Genomic DNA, 19,281 nt, shown 5'->3' with positions numbered 1-19,281 from the left:
GCCAATGCTTATACAACTGCATACCAAATATCATTGACTTACCACTAGTGGTTCCCCTTGAACTGACCTAATCACAAACTAATACATGTAAACTAAGCAAAAGTTTTAAAGTCAATCGACCATAACCGAGGAGGCATAGCCAAATAATCTCCAAGGAAATGAGATATGCCAATGCTTATACAACTGCATACCAAATATTATTGACCAACCACTAGTGGTTCACCTTAAACTAGACCTAATCACAAACTAATACGCCGACGCCGGAAACAGCATACCTATGTCTCGCTTTTTGACTCCGTCAAGGCAAGACAATAAAATCAAGAATCAAATTTATGAAGTATCAACTTTCAGTAGATCCTTGATAAATCTGTCAATCCAATACCACTAATAACATATTTCTAATTTGCTTGGATACAAGCAACAGCCTAACCCAAAAAAGAAACTTTGCTATGTCCTTTAAATTGAACTTTTTTTTTGTCAAATAAGCAAGTTTGGACATTTATGGTGTCATTGTGGCATCATAATTGCTACATTTATTTTGAAACAGTCAGCTTGTGTTATCCCATTCCTTTCACAAAGAAAATAATTTTGACAGGATTTACATTTTTTTTTTCACTTCAGTTCCAAAATAATGGTTCTTACCATTCACTCTCCTTTTACTCCCAGAATGCACTTTTCACTTTCTGGAAAACTTTACACTTACCACATAATGTCCTTGTTTCTTGTTTGATTCTTGATCAGCTGGGGTGATAGTTGGGAGAAGTATCAATGCTTTCTGAAGAATACTTCTGATTGTTGTTTTACCTCCTCCTGTGGGCCCCACTAACATGATACCATGTCTGACCATGATCTGGTTATAAAACTGTTTCACTTTATCTACTTGGTTACTCCATGACTGGAAGCCATGGTCTCTAATAGCCATGTTGATTGCTCTCTGGAAAGGGATAAATTGTTATTGAAACTACACAAGCAAATTTGATTTTTTTAACTGACCTTGTTTTCTTTTCCAAGATTTATTATAATTGGTTTTAAGCCATTTTTATATAACAAATATAAAAAGAAGGCAAGGGCATACAAATCATTGTCTTGTATCTGAAGAAATAAATATTTCTCCCCAATCAAAAATCTGTTTCCCTGGATCAAATAAATCCCAACAAAAAGAATATTTAAATGCATGTAAAAATACAGCATTTCTCCAAATTTTTTCCTACTGGAAAAAAAAGCAAAAGTAGAAGTTATTCTCCCTAAAATACAGTTGGGTTGCTAACAATGGTCAAAACAGGTGAAACTTACTTCCAGTACTCCATAATCCCTGTCTGGAGGTGTAATTCCTGGGAACAAATCATCTAAAATACTCTTAAACAATGGAACGTCTTCAGCCAAGAACTTAGGTATGTTAGCATCTTGTAAGGAATGCATCAATATGTAGGATTCTTCATTCTCTGTCATCACTTTGTCCATGTGATCCTCTCTGTAAAACAAACATGTGGCATATTATTCAGGAGTTAATACTACTCTGGATTCATTTTTTAAACATTGAATATTAATTTTCATTGATTAACCAAAAAGTCTCAAACAGATAATTTTGCCCTTTTGAGTGTTTGGACTGTATTTTCAAAACTGATGACCATTTTTCTGAGAATTCAAAGTCAAACTACAATTGCAGATTCTTAAATCTTTTACAAATGTTAGTTTGTGCCTTTTAGACAACATATGCAGATTTGAATATAGGAAAACTGTATCTATTAGCCCTAATTACAAGAATAAGCTAGATTACAGTTTAAGGACATATGTACTTACTTATGTTGAGCATGTCTCCTTCCATGACCAGCCATAACCAGAACAGATTTAATTGCTCTCATACCAAAGTCATAATGATCTTGTTGTGACAGTTGTTTACTGGCTAAGTTATATAACTGTACTATCTTCCTCGACAGAGGCTTAGCTGATCTAAAGCCTTCAGAAAACAACATGATTTCTGCTATCTGTGCATAGTCTGGTACCATCATGGCTACCTGTCTAAACAAGGTCTTCAGATTGTCTGGTAGTTCTACACGGCCTGCATAGCTGTAAAGACAGAATAGGCACAGTTAGGCAACATTATGGCTAATTAGTTTACAAACTGAAATGTTACTCTGCAAGTTTTGCAAAATTACAAAGATAAAGGTATAATAAATCATTAAAGCATTGAACATATCCAGATTATTGTCAGGCAACTCCACTTGTTATGTATAGCTGTAAAAAAGAAAACATTTCATAGTAAAACAAGAGTGCACACACTGAAATGTCTCGCCTTCTTTACTAATCATTGATATTATGTTGATAGTCCTAAATATAAAGCTTTATTACAACTGTCACATAAACTTAACATTAACCAAGTAAACTAAACATTGACCAATGAACCATGAAAATGAGGTCAAGGTCAGATGAACCATGCTAGGCAGGCATGTACAGCTAACAATTCTTCCATACAACAAATATAGTTGACCTATTGCTTATAGTTTAAGAAAAACAGACGAAAACACAAAAACTTAACACTGAGCAATGAACCTTGAAAATGAGGTCACGGTCAAATAAAACCTGCGTGACTGACATATAGATCATAAAATATTTCCATACACCAAATATAGTTGAACTATTGCATATAGTATTAGAAAAAAAGACCAAAACTCAAAAACTTAACTTTGACCACTGAACCATGAAAATGAGGTCAAGGTAAGATGACACCTGCCAGCTAGACATGTACACCTTACAATCATTCCATACACCAAATATAGCTGACCTATTGCATGCAGTATTAGAAAGAAAGACCAAAACTCAAAAACTTAACTTTGACCACTGAACCATGAAAATGAGGTCAAGGTCAGATGACACCTGCCAGCTAGACATGTACACCTTACAATCATTCCATACACCAAATATACTAGACCTATTGCATACAGTATAAGAAAAACAGACCAAAACACAAAAACTTAACTATAACCACTGAACCATGAAAATGAGGTCAAGGTCAGATGACACCTGCCAGTTGGACATGTACACCTTACAGTCCTTCCATACACCGAATATACTAGACCTATTGCTTATAGTATCTGAGATATGGACTTGACCACGAAAACTTAACCTTGTTCACTGATCCATGAAATGAGGTCGAGGTCAAGTGAAAACTGTCTGACGGGCATGAGGACCTTGCAAGGTACGCACATACCAAATATAGTTATCCTATTACTAATAATAAGAGAGAATTTAACATTACAAAAAATCTGAACTTTTTTTTCAAGTAGTCACTGAACCATGAAAATGAGGTCAAGGACATTGGACATGTGACTGACGGAAACTTCGTAACATGAGGCATCCATATACAAAGTATGAAGCATCCAGGTCTTCCATCTTCTAAAATATAAAGCTTTTAAGAAGTTAGCTAACGCCGCCGCCGCATCGCTATCCCTATGTCGAGCTTTCTGCGACAAAAGTCGCAGGCTCGACAAAAACTATTATACAGGTCTATCATATATTTGGTAATGTGCCAATTAATTATGCATTAACTCAGAAAATGGATTTGCTTCCTTTACTGAAAAACAATGTAGATCCTAATACTTTAAGAGTTTATCTACTGTGCTTGAAAAATTCATTTTGTTCGTTGTAAATCTTAATAAGAACAGTAAGTAAAATGAAAATTCTAATATCCAGGATGCAGACATCCTTCTTGTACCTTACCAACATGAAAAGATCAGAATTCTAGTGTGTTAGGGATCTACTGTTTCAATTCTATGTCTAAAAAAACTTACGTGGGATTCATTGTAATAAAGTATCCACAACTCATATCAAGTTTGATGTCCTTTCCTTCAAATATAAATCTGGGAGCTTGAGCATCCTTGGCAGCTTTTATTGTGTGAATCTGTTGAGCGACAACAGATAATACCTCTATATCAATACGATTAAACTCGTCAAAACAACACCAACTACCAGACTGCGCCAATCCAGAGAAAAACTTCCCTAATGTCTTAAAATCAAGTCCTTCTGAACAATTGAACACAACACACAATTTACCCATAGCCTGTAAAAGAAGAAGGAAGCATCATTACATAGAGAGAATTATAAATGATTGTTTTCATGACCTGTGTTAACCTATTTTTACTAAATATTTTTTAATGCAAAAAGTACTTCTTTGATGTGTTTCAACTTGATCTATCTAATGAATAAAATAATTTTTCATTTATTATATAAAGACAATGATATTCCAATCCTTGGTGTACTTATCCCCATTTTACCAACTTCTTTATAGCAAACATGCAAATCAATAGCTATTCTTATATATATTTTTCTTCAAGGTTACAGAGCCACACGTTTCTATTCAATTTGAGAAAGAAGATGTACATATTGGGAGACTAATCTAACCGTAGCTAAATCTTCAAGGTCACAGAGCCACAAGTTTGAGCAAAAGACATAAGTAAAGGAAGATAATTATATCCTCAGCTAAATCTTCAAGGTCACAGAACCACAAGATAAATAAAGGGAGATAAGTATATCCTCAGCTAAATTTTCAAGGTTACAGAACCACAACTTTGAGAAAAAGACATAAGTAATGGGAGTTAAATCTTACCTTAGCTAAATCTTTAACTGTTTCAGTTTTACCAGTACCAGCAGGGCCAGCAGGAGATCCTCCAAGATGTAAATGCATAGCACCAGTTAATGTAAGGTAACATCTGTCTGTCAGCTGTGTAATAACCAGACGAGGGGAACATCCAAGGTACTCATACCCATATTTAAACTGTGCATTGGATTGTAGCACTTGACAGTGATTACTTTGTTCATCCCATTCATATCGCAGTTGTCTAAAAAGAAAATGTTTATGTTTTAAAAATTAAAAACTATCAATATTTTGTTCTCCAATGATAAGATGAATATGTATTTTTTTAATAAATTCAACAGCAGCTTCAACTTTAACCCCTTCAAGAGCAGATGGTCATGCTGAAAAATGTGAATTCACAATTTTTTATGTAATTTATTATAAATTTACAATGATTCTCATACTTTGATAAACTATTACAAATATTTGTATATTCATATATTCAATTACAGTATGAGTGCGGGTATTTGTGCCGACTGACATTTCTATGAAAACCATTGGATTTGAACCTTTTATTTTGGGTTGCTGTCTTATTAACATTACTCTATACCTCCTTTTACTGATAAACTATGTAAATTTTCATCTAATTTCTACTCACTTTTTCCAATCAAAGTCCTCCTTTGAGGTAACTTTATCTACTATCATAGTATGTAGTATATCTCTATTATGGACGTTGATGGTCAGTAAAGCCTCTATACTCATTCTCTGATATCCTTTGATATTCTGGGACACAACACCAGCTAGCTGTTCTAATGATTTGATAAGATTACTCTGTACCTCTGTGATAGCTGTGATTGGGTTAGGTTGTTCAAAGCATTTCACTACATCTTTGTTCAACATTATTTGAACCTGTGATTGTAAAATGTAATTGTCATCTGAGAAGAGTTTTCTTAATGAAAAAAACAAATGGAATTTTTCAAACAGAAATCTCAGAAAAAAAGTCTAAATCTTTTTTGGCAACTGTAGAGTGAGTGACCCATATTTTCCCGCATAATTCGTACATTCCCACTTACATCCGACCTACATTCGAATATTTGGAACTTTTTATGTAGGTTTCAGAAATTTAACTATATGAAAAAAAGTTTGATAAAGGAATCATCTTCAAAACATTGGTTAAATGTTCTAAAAACAAACGCAACTCAAGAGGAAATCAAGTTGTTCGTGTACCATGGGGGACACATTTTCGCCGCAATGTATGATATGACCATCCTCATTATCCTGGTATACTATAAAAACGAATGTTTGCAATAACATGAATTAGCTTGAGAGATCATTCCTATACGATTTTTCTCACAAATATTTACGTTAAGACTGCGCATGATTGCCATATAAATCTTACATTTATAATTGCCAAAATCGTTTAAAAACACCTGCGTATTTCTTTATATGTGTGAATAACCTTGGAAATGGGGTAAAGAGGAATATCAACAGTTGTAACATTACAAACAGCCTTTTCCATCTATTTAGGCAAGTATTGGGTAAAGGCACAAAAATTTTACAGAAGAAATAGCAAAACGGTGAAAATGTGTCCAAGGCCAATATGCGCCACCCACTCTAGCCATATTGCATTCTTCATCATCACAAAAAATAAACAAATCTTTTTAAATCCAACAGTCAAATGTTCTTTCAAATTAAGGGATTATTCAAAGATATTACAAAAAGTATCAACTAACCATTAAAAATTATAATATTGGAATATTTCAAATGTCAAACTACTAGTTATTTTTCATATATATCTGTGTTCTCTCCCTATGTAAAATGGATCTCATATTCACCTTTTACTGTTCAATATACTTACCACAGTTAAAACAACTTGTCCAGGATGTTCTAGAACCCATCTTGACAAATCTGAGTTGTCCCAATCACTTATTCCTTTCTTTAAATGTCTGTAAAAAAATACAAGGTGATGCGGAAAATTGTCTTAACACAATATTACAGTATTACCATTAAAAAAGGCTGTCCTAATTATACCTTGTTTTTGTATACTTTTATTTTTAAAGCATTGTTTTTTTTTAATCCATAATTTTATCATCTGGTTTGTTTCATCTTTCTAAAGTTTACTTGGATACACAGAAAGTCAAAGTTAGTATAGAAATTATGATCAATAATTGCTTCAACTAGACATCATTGAGATGGGAGCCATCTCTGTGGGCCCCGCTCACCTTGAACTTTGACCTAGGAAGTTGTACAAACATTATGACACACCCTCTGGTGTTGATTAATATACATGTCAAGTATAAAGTATGAAATTGTAACGGTTCTTTAGATATAGAGCGGACACAATTTGTTACGTGTGGACGGACGGACAAACTGATCACTATAGGGCAACCTGCCACTAGGCTGGGCCCTAATAAAGGTTTCCCTGATAATTATTTTAATACAAGAAGCAACAATGTTTGTTTTTTTTCTCCATGAAATAATTTTAAAGTGACAATGCACACAGCTCAAACAAGTTATGATATCATGAAAAAAATACTAAGTTATTTTCTATTAAAGCAACCTATCAAAAGTTGACCAAAAACTCAAAATTCAAGTTTAATAATTGACTGAAGGAAATTTGAAAGACTGATTGTTCCTATGGAAATGATTTCAGAATAATAATTAACTCATATTAATTTACAATATGAATAAACCTTAACTTTTTTTTTATCATCAAAATAAAGAGATACTCACTGAATTTACTCAGGGTTAAAAGATTGTGGAAAAATAACAATGGATCAGTGGTTCTGCTTTACATATTCAACTTACTTTTTCACAGTTTCAAACATGACTGTCTCAAAACTAACAAGCCACTGAGGAGTGTTTCCTGTTCTGATACGACTGAAAATGAAAAAAAAAGTTTATAATTCATTCTTGCTATTAATATTTTTTAAATCATAAAAAAGGTAAACAATGAAATAATATTTTCTACATGGAAAATGAGAGAATCATCATAGATTACATGGATATGTTCCAACGTTGTAGCTACACTCCTGTCCTATTTTCCTTGATTGTGTCATCACAGAATGAGACCTAACACCAAATTAGACCTTACCATGACCAACCTGACAGTTTACCTTTCTGAAACCCTACCCCATTTGAAAATATATTGCAAAGTCCATGTTTTGCTCTAACATATCCCATAATTCATTCAGATCAAAAATTACAACAGGTTTGTTCGTGTCACAGTCAAAGTTTTTGTAAAGGAAACACAAACACTATCTGGACTAAGAAATAAAAGATGTGCTGCATAATTCCTCAGTACATGAGTACTTTCTTACAGAATTTCAGGCAGACATAAAATGAAGACATTATACTTACTTTTTGGGCATTTCTATTTCTTCTCCTTCATCAGAAATCATCTTCCTTACAATTCCACCAGTAATTTCCAAAGATTTGACATTTCCAAAACATTTACCCAAATGGGGCTAAAATATAAGAAATATCTGATATACCAGTGTTTCTTACATATTCAAAATATAATCAAAACAATAAGCAGATATGAGCTTGAAACAAAAATTTTCTTTCACCTCAAAACAATGATGGAAATTACTACTGTTCAGTTAATTGTCAAAATTATTCTGTAACTAGAGTAAACAATCAATATTTAAATTCGAAACATTTTACAGTAATAAATTCATTTTCTGCAATCTATGCAAATTACCTGTACTAAATTAAAATCATTTTCTGATGTCTGTGTAAATAACCCGTACAGCATTTAAATCATTTTCTGATATCTATGTAAATTACCTGTACAGCATTTGGATTATCTGAGTTGGCCAGGATCTCCAACAACTCATCATTACTGAGAAAGTAAAATCTAGGGAAGGCAAATCTTTTGGTCTCAAGATGGTCCTTAATAAAAGATAAAATTAGATTTCCTTGAAATAAGACTTATTCTCTTCTAGTTTAAATTTCTTTTTTTTTCTCCAAATTTCTTTTTACAACTGTTTCTACTGCATAGGTATGTTATGATTTTTATTTGTTGTATGTTTTTTAATTACATAATTTCATATTCTAAACTTTTCTCGATTGTAATCTACAGATGAATTATTTGTGTTTTAAATGTACTATATATCAATTAATCTAAATATGCAACCATAAAATACAATCACAAAATACCTCTAGATTTTTCTGTATAATATTGAGTGTTAAGTTATTTTGTTGTAAAGTCTCAAGTGTTCCAGGTGTAAGGGCACTCTTAATAGCATTGGGGCGATCCTCTACTCTCCTCATTAAATCTTTCCAGGCTCTGTCTACTTGCATGAACATCTTAAATTCTCCTTTTAATTGTCTAAAACATAAAAATTTAACTGTTACTTCAAGTACAATCATATTTTGTTTGTTATGAAATATAGAATATCTTAAAATCTTATTTTGAACCCAAATAAAGATATCCTGTAAACTGACTTATTTTCGCAGATACTTTATTTCGCATTAAGCCCTATCTAGCTCACCTTGCTGCGATTTAATTACGTGATCTTTAAATTTACTTGATGTAGTTAACTAAGGAAAGATCCAAGTTTTACATATTGGCGACCATTTATATTCGCGTTATTTTTGAACTTGCAAAAGTCGCAAAAATTAGTTGGTTTACAGTATTTTGCATAGGTGGTATCATATAGCCAGAATACTATAAATTCAGAGATGTTTTCAATGTTTTCGATATAATGAAAACCCTTTTTTTTAAATTTTGGTTGCAGTATTTGTAGCAGCATTTCCTGAAATAGCAATAACTAATTTCGCATTTGCGTCCATTGTTCAATGATTGCATGGAAAAATATCTGAATTTAAAACAAACACTTTCTGATTTTTTTTCTCATAACTTTTATTTCAATGAGCAAGATAGATTAGACTCAGGTCTGACTCGAAAAATGAAAAAAAAATAATTGATCTGCTGAAATTAGTAGTAAACATCAGCTGGCTCTATGTAGTGTTTAATTGATCAAACTTGAATTAATCTCTTATTTGAAGCAAAAAAGAACTTAATTTTATTTAATGTGTCACCATTATAAGTATATAATATCTATCCAATGATACCTCTGTATGTCAGGAGCACGGAATATCTTCTCAATATACAACCATGTACGCTGACATGACAACCATTCATCTAAGGTACGTCCAAATACCAACAACTTTCTTTCCCATTCTTCTACTTGACCCTATGGTATAATTTTTTTTAATGAAGTTTTAAAACAACACATCTCTTACTGTTATCCTAAGTTAAAGTTATTACATTATAAATATAAAATAATAAATGAATCAAACTTTTAAGTTTAAACAAAAGATCAATATAAAAATATACTATTTATGCATCTGATGTAATCAAAATATATTGCTTCATAATTTCCAAATGAATTGCTGCAAATAAAACTGTCTTTAACTGTCTCTTAGAAAAACAATATATGTCAAACAATTGCCAATGATTTTATTGAAAATTGTGTATTTCACAAAAATAAATCAAATGTTTTCAGAACTAATAGATAACCAGCCTACCTTAATTGGTGATACATATCTAGATCCTCTAATTGTACCAATGGTTACTGCACTTTCTTCTAACTGTGCCATGATGTCATCAGCACCTCCAATAATATAAGTGTCTCTACTTGGCTGTGGTACAGTACGGAAGTCTGTTTTTTGCCATAATTGAATGATCTACAAATTCACAAATTTTCAATTTTTATTACTTTTTACTATATTGATAAAAGGTGCAAAAACAGGAGCTATTCTGTGTATACAAACTTTATTCTTATTAAGTCATGACAATTTGATGAAATACTGGAATTCTACAGTTCCTTCAAAGATATAATTGACAGACATTCAATATGTTTGCACAGATGGAAAGACCACAGCATTACAGTATCCCTTGGTCTTTTATGGGGATGATGATTTTACTTCAGCAAAACTTTACTTCAAAAAAAATTCAACCATTTCCTTTACAGATTTCTGATTTCAAATAAAGTTATACAGGTGAAAAATGGAAAGAAGTATTCATTTTTCAAATAAATACTATTGTATTCTATTAGACAGCTTACCCTTAATGATAATCAAAATAGTAAAAAATAAGATAAGATAAAATTACCTTATCCAACATCTTCTCTAATGTTTCTTCATTACTGGCTGTTGTAGATATATCCTGAATCTTATCTTTTAGTTTTATTATCTGGAAAACAGATTAATAATAAATGTCAATACTAAAGTCAAACTTTTTATTCAAAATTCAAAATATTCTTTATTTGTATTAAATGACTTTAAATTTTCAGTCATGAGTGTACTATAGCACTAAAATACCAAAATAATGTTATACTTGAAAGCACATATTTGGGCTCCAAAATATATACAAAGTCATAAATTAATGTACACATCTAGACAAGATTATTTTGCTTTAAAACATATTCTTTACTTTAAGTTGTACTAGCTAAGTGTTTATTACAGGGACTATAATTTGGAAATCAAATTTATTGCTTCTCAAATCAAACAGATGCAACATTTATCATTAAAACTTCATTAATTCCAAGCTCTCAGATGCATATGAAAGCTGGAACTGTCTGGAAATTTGCTTGAATATGAAACCTGAATGTCAAGCTTTGAAAAATAAGAAATTTGTGAAACAAAATTTCCCGACCCTCTATGTTAATCTATTTTCATGCAACTAGTCAGCTGTGTATACGCTATCAAAAGCTATGTAGATTTACCTTCATTTCTATTAAGTTTCCAAGTGTAAATGTCTTGTCTTTTACAATAGATTTTCCAATCATTCTTTCTATCTCATCCCAATGACGTTGTTTCAGTGATGGGTTTCTCAGACTGGTAATGATTGGCATACTCTGTTTAAATTCCATCACTTTCTCCTTAAGATGAGGGACAACCTCATTGTGTGGTAATCCTATGCAAAAATATAATTATTACTGTAAAACATGTACTTATATAAACAGGATTTGAATATATTTTTGTATGAAATTCCATTATGGTATTTGCCAAGTCTAGACCTTAAAATCTGGGTCAAAACCATAATTTGGGGTATACTTTTAAAAGTTCACATCATAACAAACATAGGTACATAGTTTCAAAGTGATTTGACCACAACTTCATGGTAAACTACCGTAACCAAAATATTATATGAGACAGGTGCACACACCAGAAAACATATAAATAGCCCTACTGTTGTAGGCAGAGCATAAAATTCCTATTCCCTTTAGATCTTAATGGGTGAGGGGATAGTAAATATTCATACTTCAAGCTCAGAAATATGAAATACTCACTCAAATAAAAAACATTACTTTTAATACAGTATGAATAATTTATCGCTTTGTTTTATTACAATGACTTGGTAAGATAAAATTACCTTTTTCTAACATATACACTGTTTGTGTAAACTTGCTGACATTTTTCTGTAGACTTTCTACTTGTAATGCATCAAATAAGGTATTAATCCATTGTTTCTCTAACTTGTTCCATTCCATTGTTGAAGTCCATAGTGCTTTTCTTAATGTAAGATCCCTTTCTACCTCTGGTAAAGCTGCTTGTATCTCCTTGGCACTGCTATCATCTGATCTGTCCATTAGCAGGTATTCTCTAGATAAAAAGACATGCAAAATGTAATATATTTGCAACAATGTTGACTACTTTTATACAGTGTATCCTATATGATTCCAACAATGTTGACTACTTTTATAAAGTGTATCCCATATCATTGTAATAATGTCGACTACTTTTATACAGTGTATCACATATCATTGTAAAATGTCGACTACTTTTATAGTGTATCCCATATCATTGTAATAATGTTGACTACTTTTATAGTGTATCCCATATCATTGCAATAGTGTTAACTATTATTATACAGTGTATCCCATATCATTGTAAAAGTGTCGACTACTTTTATACAGTGTATCACATATCATTGTAAAAATGTCGACTACTTTTATAGTGTATCCCATATCATTGTAATAATGTTGACTACTTTTATAGTGTATCCCATATCATTGTAATAATGTTGACTACTTTTATAGTGTATCCCATATCATTGTAATAATGTTGACTACTTTTATAGTGTATCCCATATCATTGTAATAATGTTGACTACTTTTATAGTGTATCCCATATCATTGCAATAGTGTTAACTATTATTATACAGTGTATCCCATATCATTGTAAAAGTGTCGACTACTTTTATACAGTGTATCCCATATCATTGCAATAATTAAAAAAGGGAAATTATAATTATTAAAGTTTCACCAACTTAGTATAGAATATAAAATTATGAGCTGGTAAATAAATTAAATAAAAACTATTTAAAAAAAATTAGGTTGTATTTTTCCACATTTATATCTGTAAACATTATTTATGCACCATTAAAAAAGAATCTTAAAATGAACTTTTACAGGTAACATGGATAAAAAAAAATTCTAATGGCATAGAATCAATCAAACTACACATTTTGCTGAAATATCTTGATGGTTGGAAATTGTACGGTTTGTTTAAACTTAAATATTTGATTTATGAAACGAGACCTGGAATAATAAGTTTGAAATTGATGCAGGCTGTACATATATTTAACATAATCTTTAATATGAAAAACAATAAAAAGTCAAACATTTGCAATCAAATTCAACATTAAGGAACAAAAAAAATACAACTTTATACATGATTTACCTCACAGATTGTCTGAAAAGAATAAATTTCTTCATATACGCAAGAAAATTTGAATGTTAAAATATAAATCTAATAGCCAGGAGTTTTGCTAATTCTTGTGTCCAACAGTGATGTTCAATCTCAATGCCAGTTCTGTTTTGTAGATATTGCAAATGTTCTTTAACATCAAATGAAGTAAGTAAGCACACAATAATTTCATAAATTGGAATGTTTTATAACTACATTTTAGATTGAACATGAAATAGGTTTTTTTAACTTTTTCTTCCATACAGCTGTATATTTTGTAACTAATATAGTCTTGAATTAACAAGAGTGCACACATTGAAATGTCACCTGCTTCACTTATCATGATTCTGTTGAAAGTCTGTAATATGAAGGTTTTACTACAAGAATCACGTTATCAATAATCAATGGAAATGAGGTTGAGGTCAGATGAACCCTGCCAGACAGACAAGTACACCAAGAAGATATTGATTTGTATAAGGGCTGTTTACCAATAAAGAAACAGAGTTTCAGTTTCATATGAGCAATTTTGATTTCAACATCAATCAATATTGAAAATAGACTATATCTGTGGAGAGTTGTCTCATTGGCAATCTTACCACATCTTCTTATTTTTATATCTGACCAGAATCAAGAAAATATGTATAACATTTGAGGATTTCTACTTCTGAACACTAATCCTTTAAGAAATTATTGAATTTCAAGTACTTACTCTCCAAACATGTTCTTCTTAGAGTTGGCAAGTGAGCTGCCAAATCTCTCTTGGTACGTGACATAACTATGTATCCGTTTAGACAGAGATTGCACATCTTCCTGAGCTACTTCTATAGTATTTATAGCTCTACCAGGATCTGTATCTATACTCAGTAGGTCAGGGTTCTTCACCTCTTCTTTCTTTTTATTCAGCTCTGAACGAATCTGTTGTATCAAGGTGTCTAAGTCTCGACTGAACTTACGGATATTCTCATCTTTCTTGGCTTCATTATACAGGATGGTATTCTAGAACAAAACATTTCTTTATATAACTTTGGCAAAATCATTCCAATTACAAATATTCAATATTACACTGTAATGTTTGGAATCAAAAATCTGGAAATTTATATTATTAGTAAAGATATCGGCTTCATGTAAACCAATACAGGATGGTATTCTAGAACAAACATTTCCTTATATAACTTTGACAAAATCATTCCAATTACAAATATTCAATATTACACTATAATGTTTGGACTCAAAAATCGTGAAATTTATATTATTAGTAAAGATATCGGCTTCTGGCAAACCAATCACCCTACTAGAGACAGAAGTATTTAGTACTGTACTTTTCTTTCAGTGACCAAATTATATTGGTAAAATTCTGTTCATTATCTGCATAGAAAATAAAAATTTCAAGCTTTTACCCTGTCTCATATTAAATTCAGCTATATTTTTCTTTTTTTCACTACCTGATGTTAATTATGTCACATACAGTGTGCCCCCACCACATTCTGTATGCGGCTGTCCCAAGTCAGGAGCCTGTAATTCAGTAATTGTCGTTTGTTGCTGTATATCATATTTGTTTTAGTTCATTGTTTTGTTTATAAATGAGGTCATTAGTTTCTCATTTGAATTGTTTTACAATTGTCATTTTAGGGCCTTTTATAGCTGACTATGCAGTGTGTGATTTGCTCATTGTTGAAGGCCATACAGTGACCTATAGTTGTTAACTTCTATGTCATTTGGTCTCTGGCGGAGAGTTAATTCATTGGCAATCAAACCACATCTTCTTATTCTTATAACCCTCTAAACTGAACCCCTTTTGGACTAGGACTTTTAGACTAAAAGAAGATAGTTGTTTGGTTCACATATTTAAATTACTAAATAATATTCAGTTTGTCCTCAGATAATAATTCATTTGTGACGGGTTTCAAGTTTCACTGTCAATGGTTTTGTTGTAATTTATTCTAATTGAACAAAGTATACCTTCAATCCCTGAAAACTTGGAGCCAATGTCTGGTATAAAGCCATTAACAAAGTATACCTTCAATCCCTGAAAACTTGGAGCCAATGTCTGGTATAAAGCCATTAACAAAGTATACCTTTAATCCCTGAAAACTTGGAGCCAATGTCTGGTATAAAGCCATTAACAAAGTATACCTTTAATCCCTGAAAACTTGGAGCCAATGTCTGGTATAAAGCCATTTCTTCTGGTAATATGTTAACCAAGTAATCCTTAGCTATTGTGAATAACTTGTTCACTAGTAGAAACTCATTCTCAAGTGCAGGTAACTCTGAACTAATCTTTGACAGAAAGGTCAAATGCTCTACAAATTGTTCAACAGATTTAGGATAGTTGTCCAATTTCCTTGCTGCACCCTGTAAATGTAAGATATTTAATTCTTTAAACTGACTAATAACTGTTCAAATATTCCATGAATAGATTATCATTTGGAATACGAAATATTTCAATTTTAACAGTGAAGAAATGTCGTATCACATGAGATACAGTTGTGGAATCTGTTTGTCTGATAATTTTAGACAATATGTAGGCAAATTCAATTTTCCCTTTCAATGATTTGCAAAAAGTTATGTTCTTTCTGCAAGATAGGGTCACCTTTTTTGGTAACACAACAATAGCAACATTGAAGGACAACTAAACAATTGAATTTTGACCAATAATGGACTGAGAAGAGCAAAACACTTGTTCATTATCAAAAAATCAATGAACCAGTTAGGGAAAGTTTAAATCAGATAAGAATTACAAACACAGTAATTTTGTTGAATTTAATAGTTAAATATTTCTGCATTAAAAAGTAAACCCCAATAATTTTACTGTGCATGCTGAAAGGTTATATTGCTGTTCTTTATCAGTCTGAATATGCGTTTAAATTTCAAGAGAGTAAATAAGCCAAAACCCAGAAATTTGCCTCCCAGTTTTGTATAATATCTTTTTGGTGCATTGGTTTTCCAGGAAAATATTTATTATTGACCTGAATATTTACAAATACAATTTAGTTTTAAGTTCACTTTCAATATATGCATTTTGAGTAATGAAAAAAAGACCCTAACAAAAAAAGTACAATATTATTTGAACAAACCTTGATAATAGTAAGTAAGTCTTCATTTCGTTTGTTAGCTATAAGTGGAAGTTTGATATGTACTGTATCCACAATGTTGGTAGGATAAGGTAGACAGGTCTCACGGTAGTTCTTACTCAGAACCTGTATCATATGTACTCTCTTTCTGATGGTCATTGCTTTCATTTTTCCAATCTGTAAAATGAAAAAAATAAAAAAAAATAAAGCTTTTAAAAACAAAAAGTAATCTCATCACTGTTTTACTTATATCAGTTTTGACTGCATGTGGATGCTAACATATCTAAAATATCTAACATATCAAAGATCTATGTTCAGAAAAAACATCATTGCTCTTTAACTTTTAGATTCTAAGACCAAGACCTCAATAAAAAACTAAGTAGAGGTTCATATAACTAACTTCCATTGTTATCATAAACAGGTAAATGATATAATCAACTCTATTGGGTGAGGAAATATTTAATCATTTATTGAATGCAACAAAAGGTCATAACTGTCGCTAAAAGACATTTTTTATAGTAATAATTCATTTGCTGTAATGGTTTTGCATGCTATAAACATCAACGTCACAGTACCCAAATTGCACCAAGTACCAAAATTGCACCCATTTTACAAAAAGAGCAGTGGAAATCTTACAAGTTCTCCTAGAGACTAAATAAATTGTAATTTCATAATTTGCCAATATGCACATCTTCCAACATAGCTAAATATATGATTCAGTATGGATTCAAAATTAATTTTATAATTAAGGATACATTTACAAAATAAACACAGAATGGAAACTTTTGTCTGGATCTTAAAAAAACGTTGGTTAGAAATCTGTCAAAATAGGTGCAATTTGGGTACCCTCACGTTATATATCTTACTTCACTGGTATGTTTGGCTAGAACACCACTAAACTGATCTGTTGACCAAGGCTTATAGGCCATCGATTCTTCTACATTCAACTTCCTGGAATCATCAACCATCAGACAATATTGATCAAACTCCTACAAGTGGAAAAAGTTACTTCTTCATATACATACAAATATACAAAAGATACTAACAATTGTAATTTCAAAGTAATACTCAAAGAACAAATGCAACTTCAATGTAATATTTAAAGAACAATTGTAATTTCAATGTAATATTAAAAGAACAATTGTAATTTCAATGAAATTTTTTTGGTATCATATTAAATGTGTGTGTACATACAACAATTCATATGCTAATTGAGATAGTCAGAATAACAAGTTCTAACTTTCAATGAATAAGCAGAATAACTACTGGTTTAGGCAAGAAATTTATAAGTCAGTCATACTACTAAAATTGTTCACAGAGTATAGCAAAGTAGGACAAGATTGGAAAATTTTCATCAAACTTTTCATGCAATCTGCCTTTCTGCAATTGTAAACTGTAAAACAAAACTAATTCCTATTTAGAAACTTCAAAGAATATTCCATTCCAGTTGTTTTATAACAAAGTTTACAGAAATACCAATCATTCAAAGTGCTTTCTGTTTTATTTGAAATTCAGCATTTTTAATTATAACCACCCTGTTTTCTTTGAAGTGAACAATGGTGGAAGTCATTCCTTGTCAGACCTATTGATTAAAAAATGAAGTGTCTATCATAAAAGTATCATAGCATTCAAACTGAAGAAAAGCAACTTACTTTAGCATACTGCTTGACAAGGTTCATCTCCATTTCTATATATTTATGTAATTCCTCTAATAAGTTGTTGTATTCATAGTCATCACTGAAGATAAACTGAAGGTCAGGCCAAGGTCGCTCATATTCACGTCTCTCTTCCTCCTCCTCTACATCAAAGTTTAACTTCAGATCCTGTATTGGTGCCGAGTAGAATACTTTTAATCTTGGTTCTCGTAACATGGATACAACTTGTACTGAAATGAAACAGTTTATCCAAAATTTAATAAAAACTTTCAAAAATAAATATGGAGTCACTGTATCTTTTTTGAAATAAAGACAGAGTGCACAGACTAAAATATCTTGCCTACTTTACTGATCATGATTAAATTTTATGTTGAAATTTTTTTTTCAGATTTTAGATAAAGGTTTCACTAAACATACCACAAAAACTTAACATTATCTATGATCCATTACTTGTAAACAGTGTTTCTAAATCCTTTACCAGATTTTCAGACTGAGTGCATTTCCAGAACTGATCATCATACTATGGCATGTATATATATTACCACTACTTTTAATTCTAAATACTGTATTCCCTGTTTCTGTATGAGACATTAACTTAAAGTAATGTTCCTAAATCCAACCACATGTTGATTTTTATACACATTTTTATAACTGTTTCAGATGTTATGATGTATCAAGTACTTACCAATACTTTTTTAAATCAACTAATAATTTGGTATATATATATATATATATAAGTCTAAATTGAAAACAACGTTCAAACCTATGATTACGTTGGATAAAAACCGCAATTTTTATACGTGTGCATGCAAAACAAATTTCTTGGTAGAGGGGTCTAAATACAGCACAAACAACATTTTCCAAAAGACAAAAAAAAAGTTAAAAATTATATTTAAAAAACGCATATGACTAACAGGTCGAACAACGGATGTTCTTAAACCCTGCTAACTGCCATTGGCGATTGCCAATAAACGGATCACAAGATGTAACAAAATGGATCTTTATTATTAATTTAATACCAAACAGAAAACAATAAACTTGCGGAAAAAATGGTATACCGCAAACATGAGGTGCAAAAATTTGTACACCATATCCGGATTTCGACAATTAATGTCTCTTCAGTGATGTTAGGAATAGAAAGGGTATTTGGAAGGCCATATAATTTACCTCAATTTAGGATAGACTCTTGCATTTCTGTAGAGTCGAAATAAGATGAACGGATCATATAAAACCGAAGGCAAATATAATACAAGCCCAAACGAAAAAATATAAATAAGTCTAAATT

General features: G+C 31.3%; 1 protein-coding gene across 8 annotated transcripts in view; it reads right to left on the bottom strand.

The window, feature by feature from the left end:
- The window catches only part of LOC127738574 (dynein axonemal heavy chain 6-like), a 136,123-nt gene that overhangs the window by 80,473 nt on the left and 36,369 nt on the right, over positions 1 to 19,281 (bottom strand). For all 8 annotated transcript variants that reach the window (XM_052249867.1, XM_052249865.1, XM_052249869.1 and 5 more), the window contains 21 exons: positions 17,994 to 18,226; positions 17,208 to 17,330; positions 16,345 to 16,518; positions 15,404 to 15,622; positions 13,980 to 14,266; positions 11,955 to 12,184; positions 11,305 to 11,495; positions 10,692 to 10,772; positions 10,106 to 10,264; positions 9,650 to 9,771; positions 8,732 to 8,903; positions 8,360 to 8,464; positions 7,931 to 8,037; positions 7,379 to 7,450; positions 6,429 to 6,516; positions 5,229 to 5,479; positions 4,604 to 4,835; positions 3,789 to 4,057; positions 1,801 to 2,067; positions 1,294 to 1,471; positions 704 to 934 (listed from right to left, as the gene is read on the bottom strand). In XM_052249867.1, the coding sequence (XP_052105827.1) occupies positions 704 to 934; positions 1,294 to 1,471; positions 1,801 to 2,067; positions 3,789 to 4,057; positions 4,604 to 4,835; positions 5,229 to 5,479; positions 6,429 to 6,516; positions 7,379 to 7,450; positions 7,931 to 8,037; positions 8,360 to 8,464; positions 8,732 to 8,903; positions 9,650 to 9,771; positions 10,106 to 10,264; positions 10,692 to 10,772; positions 11,305 to 11,495; positions 11,955 to 12,184; positions 13,980 to 14,266; positions 15,404 to 15,622; positions 16,345 to 16,518; positions 17,208 to 17,330; positions 17,994 to 18,226 (3,791 nt within the window). The remainder of the gene's footprint in view (positions 1 to 703; positions 935 to 1,293; positions 1,472 to 1,800; positions 2,068 to 3,788; positions 4,058 to 4,603; positions 4,836 to 5,228; positions 5,480 to 6,428; positions 6,517 to 7,378; positions 7,451 to 7,930; positions 8,038 to 8,359; positions 8,465 to 8,731; positions 8,904 to 9,649; positions 9,772 to 10,105; positions 10,265 to 10,691; positions 10,773 to 11,304; positions 11,496 to 11,954; positions 12,185 to 13,979; positions 14,267 to 15,403; positions 15,623 to 16,344; positions 16,519 to 17,207; positions 17,331 to 17,993; positions 18,227 to 19,281) is intronic.

This window comes from Mytilus californianus, unplaced genomic scaffold (assembly GCF_021869535.1).
Source record: "Mytilus californianus isolate M0D057914Y unplaced genomic scaffold, xbMytCali1.0.p SCAF_4, whole genome shotgun sequence".
Lineage (NCBI taxonomy): Eukaryota > Metazoa > Mollusca > Bivalvia > Mytilida > Mytilidae > Mytilus > Mytilus californianus.
This window is presented reverse-complemented; position numbering and strand designations above follow the sequence as displayed.